Source organism: Puntigrus tetrazona, chromosome 11, assembly GCF_018831695.1.
Source record: "Puntigrus tetrazona isolate hp1 chromosome 11, ASM1883169v1, whole genome shotgun sequence".
Taxonomy (NCBI): domain Eukaryota; kingdom Metazoa; phylum Chordata; class Actinopteri; order Cypriniformes; family Cyprinidae; genus Puntigrus; species Puntigrus tetrazona.
This window is the reverse complement of record NC_056709.1, coordinates 17,634,165-17,642,629: the sequence shown is the minus strand read 5'-3', so window position 1 is coordinate 17,642,629 and position 8,465 is coordinate 17,634,165. Positions and strand designations below refer to the sequence as shown.

Sequence of the window (8,465 nt, the reverse complement as noted above, 5' to 3'; positions counted from 1 at the left end):
TATATATACATATATATATATACATATATATATACATATATATATATACACACATACACATATATATATATATATACACACATATATACATATATATATGTAATGGGATATGGGTTGGGCACTACAAGTCCCAGCAGCCCCAGGGCTCTTAAAAGGAAGTAGTAAGGTTGTGTTTGTTCTTTTCACTTCCGGGTTTTTGATTTTGGGGAAAGGTGGCGTGGAATGTAGAGTGGCATGTAGGTAAGGAGATTTGAGTGATGCATTCTTACTACTTTGTTAGTTTTATCGATTGCATAATGAATTGATGTTGTGGTAGATGTTACTTTGGGGATATGAGCGCAGATAATCATTGCCGCCAAATACCGCGGGAGCGTTGCTGAGAACTGAGAATATGCTGTACCGACTAATAGTAGGTAGAAGTCTGGTCATATTGATTTTGTTTATAGGTGTTTTGTTTTAATTAAATTATCTGCCTTTTTATTTTAGTGGTGTGACTGGATTATTGCCTGACTGTGGCCTGACCATCTTGTCGAAATAGTGGATGTGAAAGGTATTTAACGTTTTAATGAAAAAGGGTTTTTATTTATTTTTAAATTGGAAAGTGAGTGCATCTTATTTAATGAATTCTCTAATTCTGTTGATTTTTCTGTTTGTAATGGACTGTTTCCCCCTTTTAGGGATGCATGGTTACCGTTTACTTTATGGTTAAAATATTGTTTTGTTTCGTTTCTTTATTACCTTTTGTTTGTAAGTGTGGAGATCCGGAGTGGTAGAGATTGAGGTACTAGTGAATGTGTTTGGTTGTTGATTTTATGTTTGTGTACCTTGTATTGCCCACTGTTAATTGTGTTTTGTTTAGACGGCGGTGGTTATCGGGTTGCCCTCACAGTGTGGATGACAGTGGTAAGGTGGCTGGGATTGTGTGGTGGTTTGGTCACTGTATTTCTGTGTCTTCTGTAGGTTTGCAGTGTGATTGCTGTGAGCTTGGCTGCTGTGAGAACACTTTGGCTTCTAGGCCCTTCTTTCACTTTCTTAGGCAACCTGTGGCCACCTAGGGCCAGTTTTCTTTTATTTCTTTTTCTTTATTTTGTGGGCATTTACATCCAAAAGGGTATGTGATATGTTTTAACATGTTTGACTTGTCTTTAATAAAAATGTATTTGATTCTTTAAAGTCACCTCATGGCCCCTTCTTTTGGTTATTGACACAGTGATTGGTCATCATACCACAATTGGCGTAGTCGGCAGGGTCTGTTTTTTTTTTTTTTGAGGTGGTTGTGAGGTGTTGCTTTATTGGGTTTTTTTTTTGTGTATTTCTTTTTGTTGTTTGTTAGTAAACGGTAACCGTGCATGAAGACGATCATCGCAGACTCTGGTTCATGGACTATGGATTTTATTCATGTCTGAATTGCCTTCCTAAATAATTCGTCAACAGATATGGAGCAAGAACTAATAGACTTGCGGGAGCAAGTACGGGACTTGCAAGCACAAAATGAGGAGCTGAGGAGAGAGCTCCCCCCGCGCGGCAGCAGTGCTTCTAACCAACCTCACCCTTCTGTAATTAATGCCTCATCTCCAGTGTCTTTTAATAGGGTACTTTTGTGCCTCGGGAGAGGAAGTGCCCGCGGTTTTATGGAAATATGGACTCCAACTTGAATATTGAGGACTGGATTGAGGAGGCTAAGGTGTGTATCGAGGGTAGGGGTTGGTCTGATAAGGAAAAAAGGGGTGTTTCTGCTTGATCATCTGGGAGGGGAGGCCAGAATGGAGATAAAACTCCAATCTTCAGCTATCAGGGAAAATCCAGAAGCTGTTTTTGAAGTGTTAAAAGATTTGTATGGGGGGAGACGGACATTTGTGCAATTACAACAGAGGTTTTATGAGCGAAAACAAAAAGAAGGCGAATCACTTACCGAATTTTCTCATGCTCTTATGTCATTGATGGATGCAATTCTTAACGGGAACCCAGGCAGCGTTCCGAATTCTGACAAAGTGCTTCGCGATCAGTTTGTTGAATATGTTCAAGATGTAATGCTGAAGCGTGAGTTAAAAAGATTTGTGAGGGAGAAACCATCTTCTACATTGCTGGAGGTTCGACGTGAAGCTCTTAGGTGGGTGGAAGAGGGAAATAAGGAAACAACTGCCTTATATTCTCAGTCATGGTGTAACGCTACTCATGGTAGGGTTATTGATATGGAGCCTAAGGTTAGGTTCCAGGATTCTACAGACTTAAAGGAGGTTAAGGAGATGTTAAAACAACAGCAAGTACAAATAAATGACCTTACCCAGCGTTTTGATAGTTTTATGTCTCAGAGGAATGATCCACCTGTTGTTCCTTCAACTAGGCAGAATTCTTCACGTCGATGCCTTCGCTGTAATAGAGTTGGGCATATTGCCAGATACTGTCGGTCATCCTGGCCTGTTGAGTCAAATGCTAGGTCACCTCAGGCAAATGTCAATGAGACTTCTGTTGGGGAACCTGATAGTGTAGCCCCTCCTGCAATCTTGAGTCAGATCGCAGAGGAAGCTAGTGAAGCCGCACAAACTCCTGTGTGCCCTACTATTTTGCAGCGTCTTGTGGGCAAATGCCCTATTGTGACTGCGGTAATGGGGGGGGTTGAGATCTCATGTTTACTGGACACTGGGTCAATGGTAACTACTGTAACAGAGTCATTTTTGAGAAACATTTTCGACAATTGAGGGTGGATGCTCTTAAAAATGTAGTTGGCTTCAATTAAAAGCAGCTAATGGTCTTGCAATACCATATGTGGGTTATTTTGAAATAGATGTGATTGTGTTGGGGCAAACTCTTCCAAGGCAAAGCGTTTTGGTTGTGAAAGATCCGGTTGATACACTGTTCCATCAGAAGAAGGCACTTACTCCAGGCCTCTTGGGTATGAATGTAATTGGACAATGTTATAATGACTTGTTTGAAAAACATGGCCCAGCACTATTTTCAGTCCCTCAGGTCAGGCAGGCAGAGTTAGGCTGGAGAGATGCCTTGTCTCAGTGTCACCAAGCTGAGGAGTCCCCCGTCCCTGGATTTGTTGGTTATGTGAGAGTCCAGTCCTGCCAACCTGTCCAGATTCCGGCTGGAACGATGAGGTTAGTACCTGCTTTGTGTTCAAAGAATATACAAAGTGGTAAAGTAGTTTTTTTAGAACCTCAGGGTCCAGAGGGTGGGGGCCTGCCTGCTGGAGTATTAATTTCACCTGCCTTGTTGCAGTGTACGCAAGGTGTGGTTCATGTACCAGTAGTTAATGTTGGTATGGAACCTTTATATTTGCCGCCAAGAATTAGATTGGGTAGCTTAATTATTGCGGAAATTATGAAATCTAATCAAGACATCTTTTTCAAGAAAGATTTATCACAGGATCCTAAAGCAGTGATTGTCCATTGTCAAACTATTACATCAGAGTCCAGTACTGATTTGCAGGGGCTAGAATTCCCTGGGCTTTCAGATGCTGAGGGGGAGGAAGTTAGAAGATTGTTGATTAAATATTCAGACGTTTTCGCTAAGCATGATGGTGATTTGGGTTGTTCAAATTTAATTGATCATCAAATTCCCTAATAGATGATATACCAGTGCGCCAGCGTTATCGTAGAATTCCGCCCAGTCAGTTCGAGGAAGTGAAGGCACATATTAGACAGTTGTTGGACAGTCACGTTATTAGGTGAGAGTGGTAGCCCATATGCCTCACCAATTGTTTTGGTGAAGAAGAAAGATGGATCCTTAAGAATGTGTATAGATTACCGCCAGCTTAATGCAAGAACTCGTAAAGATGCCTATCCCCTACCAAGGATCGAGGAATCATTGGATGCCTTAACTGGAGCTAAGTGGTTTTCAACTTTGGATTTGGCAAGTGGATATAACCAGGTACCAGTTGCTGAAAGGATCGATTTAAGACCGCTTTTTGCACTCCATTTGGGCTCTTTGAGTTTAATAGGATGCCATTTGGATTGTGCAATGCTCCAAGTACTTTTCAAAGATTGATGGAGCGAATTTTTGGAGATCAGAGTTTCCAAACTTTATTACTTTATTTGGATGATGTGATTGTTTTTTCTACAACAGTTAAGCAACACCTGCAACGATTGGCGCTGGTGCTGGATCGTCTGAGACAACAGAACTTAAAGATAAAACTGAGCAAATGCTGCTTCTTTCGCGCAGAAGTGCGTTATTTGGGGCATGTGGTCTCTGCTACAGGGGTCAGTACAGATCCAGAGAAAATAGCAGCAGTAGCTAAGTGGAACCAGCCGCAAAATCTTCAAGAACTTCGATCTTTTCTTGGTTTTGCAAGTTACTATCGCCGGTTTGTTAAGAATTTTTCACAGATTGCTGCCCCCCTGAATACATTAGTAGCGGACATGATCCGGGGACAGAAGAATAAACGACCCAAGATTAATTTGGGGACGAAATGGACTGACTTGTGTGAAAATGCTTTCCAGGCCCTTAAATCTGCTTTGACCAAGGCTCCAGTCCTGGCTTATGCTGATTTTAGTAAATCTTTTATTTTGGACATTGATGCAAGCCACCAAGGTCTGGGTGCTATTTTGTCTCAAGAGCATGGAGGCAAATGTCGACCAGTGGCATTTGCAAGTAGAGGATTACGACCGTCTGAACGAAACATGCAGAACTATAGCTCAATGAAGCTGGAGTTTTTGGCCCTGAAATGGGCTGTTGCAGAAAAGTTCAGAGAGTACCTGTTGGGTCAGAAATGTTTGGTATATACAGATAATAATCCCCTTAGCCATTTGCAAACTGCGAAGCTGGGAGCATTGGAGCAGCGTTGGGCTAATCAGTTGGCAGACTTTGATTTGGAAATAAAATACAAACCTGGACGCTCCAATGTTAACGCGGATGCCCTTTCTAGAAAAAGTATTGCGTCTGTGGCAGAACTGGCTATGACTACTGCAATGCCGAAGGAGGTGCATCAATGTGTTCATGACAGTCAGCATGTAATGGTCAGTGAAACAATTTCAGTTTTCCCTGAACAACCTAGAGAAAATCTTGGTGCCCTGCAAGAGGCTGACCCGGTTATTGGGCGATTCCTGGTGTATTGGGATCGTCGAAGACCCCAGATGCTCAGGAGAGAGCGGTAGAGTCATCAGCGGTGCTTGAATTGGTGCGGCAGTGGGGAAGCTGGTGAAGATGGAGGGGTGCTGTATCGGAGATTCTGTCCCCAGGATGAACACAGAGAGATTCGTCAGGTTGTTTTACCAGCTGTCCTCAGGGAAAGGGTTCTCACAAGCCTGCATGATGACCATGGCCATCAAGGAATTGAGCGGACAGCAAGTTTAGTGAGAACTCGGTGTTATTGGCCGTGTATGTTTAAGTTCATTGAGGAATGGTGTAAGAAATGCCAGCGCTGCACCCTAGCTAAAGTGGTGCGACCAAAAGTACGTAGCTTTATGGGACACCTGACAGCAGAAAGACCGCTAGACATTTTGGCCGTGGATTTTACATTGTTGGAACCTGCGTCAAATGGACTTGAAAATGTATTGGTGTTAACTGATGTATTTTCTAAGTTCACACAAGCTATCAACTAAAGACCAAACAGCAGCAACAGTGGCACGTGTTTTAGTGGAACGTTGGTTTTACTTATTTGGAGTACCACGACAAATTCATTCAGATCAGGGCGGTGCTTTGAAAGTAAGCTGATTCAAGAATTATGCAGATTGTATGCTATTTCAAAAACTCGCACCACCCCTTATCGACCTCAAGGGAATGGTCAATGTGAACGTTTTAATAGAACAATGCATGATTTGCTGCGCACATTACCTCCAGAGGAAAAACGTCATTGGCCAGATCATCTTGCTCAGGTGGTTTTTGCATATAATACCACAGAACACCAGTCTACTGGGTACGCCCCTTATGTCCTTATGTTCGGACAAGAGCCCCATTTGCCTGTTGACTTTCTGCTGGGACTGGATAGTCATGTCCAGAGTGATGCAGAGTGGGTTGTGGACCACAAAAATAATTTGGAAAGAATATTTACCAAGGCTCGAGGACGTCTTCAGTATGCTACAGAATACCGAGCTCGACTAAATGATCTTCAGGTGCGACATGAAAAGTTAAGTGAGGGGCAGGTGGTGTATCGGAGAGCACATAACTTCAAGGGCAGAAATAAGATCCAAGATGCATGGGATTCAACCCCTTATAAAGTGATTCGATGTCTAGATGGACATGGAGCTGTGTATGCTGTCGCACCGGCAGATGGAGTTGATGGGATCAGAAACATTCATCGTTCTGAATTGCGTCCAGCCTATGTCTCTCCAGATGACCCTGGCCTCCTAATCTAGTTGATCATCAGGACACTGCTAGAGAAGCAGATGAAGACATGGTAATGATTTCATTGATGCCTGGGAGTGTATCTACTCAAGATAAAGCTCAACTTCTGTCCAGACCTCAATCTTTGCAGGAAGATATCAATTGTCCTTGACTTCAGTAGGTGATGTTGAAGCCCATCTTCCTTCACAACATGAAGCGGTAGTAAGGCGTACAAGAAGGGTAACAGCTGGATGCCATTCAAACCCATATCATCTCCTAGGCCTGTATGCATTAGTGAAACTCAGTTAAATGGTCCAGTTACTCCTCTTATGATGGGGCTGTCCAATAATAACCCCACCGTAGTGTTTCGCCCATGGTTGTAGGGGCTAATGTAATCGACGGGACGGCGATTTAAATTGAAGGGGGTAGATTGTAATGGGATATGGGTTGGGCACTACAAGTCCCAGCAGCCCCAGGGCTCTTAAAAGGAAGTAGTAAGGTTGTGTTTGTTCTTTTCACTTCCGGGTTTTGATTTTGGGGAAAGGTGGCGTGGAATGTAGAGTGGCATGTAGGTAAGGAGATTTGAGTGATGCATTCTTACTACTTTGTTAGTTTTATCGATTGCATAATGAATTGATGTTGTGGTAGATGTTACTTTGGGGATATGAGCGCAGATAATCATTGCCACTTAAATACATGGAGCGTTGCTGAGAACTGAGAATATGCTGTACCGACTAATAGTAGGTAGAAGTCTGGTCATATTGATTTTGTTTATAGGTGTTTTGTTTTAATTAAATTATCTGCCTTTTTATTTTAGTGGTGTGACTGGATTATTGCCTGACTGTGGCCTGACCATCTTGTCGAAATAGTGGATGTGAAAGGTATTTAACGTTTTAATGAAAAAGGGTTTTTATTTATTTTTAAATTGGAAAGTGAGTGCATCTTATTTAATGAATTCTCTAATTCTGTTGATTTTTCTGTTTGTAATGGACTGTTTTCCCCTTTTAGGGATGCATGGTTACCGTTTACTTTATGGTTAAAATATTGTTTTGTTTTCGTTTCTTTATTACCTTTTGTTTGTAAGTGTGGAGATCCGGAGTGGTAGAGATTGAGGTACTAGTGAATGTGTTTGGTTGTTGATTTTATGTTTGTGTACCTTGTATTGCCCACTGTTAATTGTGTTTTGTTTAGACGGCGTGTGGTTATCGGGTTGCCCTCACAGTGTGGATGACAGTGGTAAGGTGGCTGGGATTGTGTGGTGGTTTGGTCACTGTATTTCTGTGTCTTCTGTAGGTTTGCAGTGTGATTGCTGTGAGCTTGGCTGCTGTGAGAACACTTTGGCTTCTAGGCCCTTCTTTCACTTTCTTAGGCAACCTGTGGCCACCTAGGGCCAGTTTTCTTTTATTTCTTTTTCTTTATTTTGTGGGCATTTACATCCAAAAGGGTATGTGATATGTTTTAACATGTTTGACTTGTCTTTAATAAAAATGTATTTGATTCTTTAAAGTCACCTCATGGCCCCTTCTTTTGGTTATTGACACAGTGATTGGTCATCATACCACATATATAATTGCAAAATGAATGTTTGCACGTTCTTAAAAATACGTACAATTTAAAAATATGTATATATATGTGTGTGTATATGTATATATATATATATATATATATGTATATATATGTATATATATATATATACACGCACACACAGACACACAACTGTATGTATTTAATAACAATATTGTATCATTTACACATATATATATATACACATACACACACATATATATATATACACACACATATATACATATATATATAATTGCAAAATGAATGTTTGCACGTTCTTAAAAATACGTACAATTTAAAAATTTGTATATATATGTGTATATATATATATATATATATATATATATGTGTATATATATATATATATATATATATATATATGTGTATATATATATATATATATATATATATATATATATATATATATATATATATATATATATATATATATATATATATATATATATATATATATATATATATATATATATATATATATATATATATATATATATATATATATATATATATATATATATATATATATATATGTATATATATATATATATATATATATATGTATATATATATATATATATATATATATATATGTATATATATATATATATATA

General features: G+C 39.8%; 1 protein-coding gene and 1 long non-coding RNA gene across 6 annotated transcripts; both read left to right on the top strand.

Moving 5' to 3' along the window:
* The first annotated feature begins 102 nt into the window (after positions 1–102).
* LOC122354623 lies at positions 103–1,594 on the top strand. Its single transcript, XR_006252135.1, has 3 exons — positions 103–409; positions 487–550; positions 678–1,594. It is a non-coding gene; the product is annotated as an uncharacterized LOC122354623 (long non-coding RNA).
* Positions 1,595–1,732: 138 nt separating this feature from the next.
* Positions 1,733–7,824, top strand: LOC122354622. Of its 5 annotated transcripts, none has more exons than XM_043252880.1 (3): positions 1,733–3,104; positions 7,085–7,148; positions 7,561–7,824. In XM_043252880.1, the coding sequence occupies exon 1, from the start codon at positions 1,764–1,766 to the stop codon at positions 2,697–2,699; it is 936 nt and encodes a 311-aa protein (XP_043108815.1). In that variant the 5' UTR covers positions 1,733–1,763; the 3' UTR covers positions 2,700–3,104; positions 7,085–7,148; positions 7,561–7,824. The 5 variants fall into 5 exon arrangements, 3 of the variants coding, with proteins under 3 accessions (XP_043108815.1, XP_043108816.1, XP_043108814.1); XM_043252881.1 differs by lacking the exon at positions 7,561–7,824 and adding an exon at positions 7,276–7,320; XR_006252134.1 differs by lacking the exon at positions 1,733–3,104 and adding an exon at positions 6,965–7,007.
* The last annotated feature ends 641 nt before the right edge of the window (positions 7,825–8,465 follow it).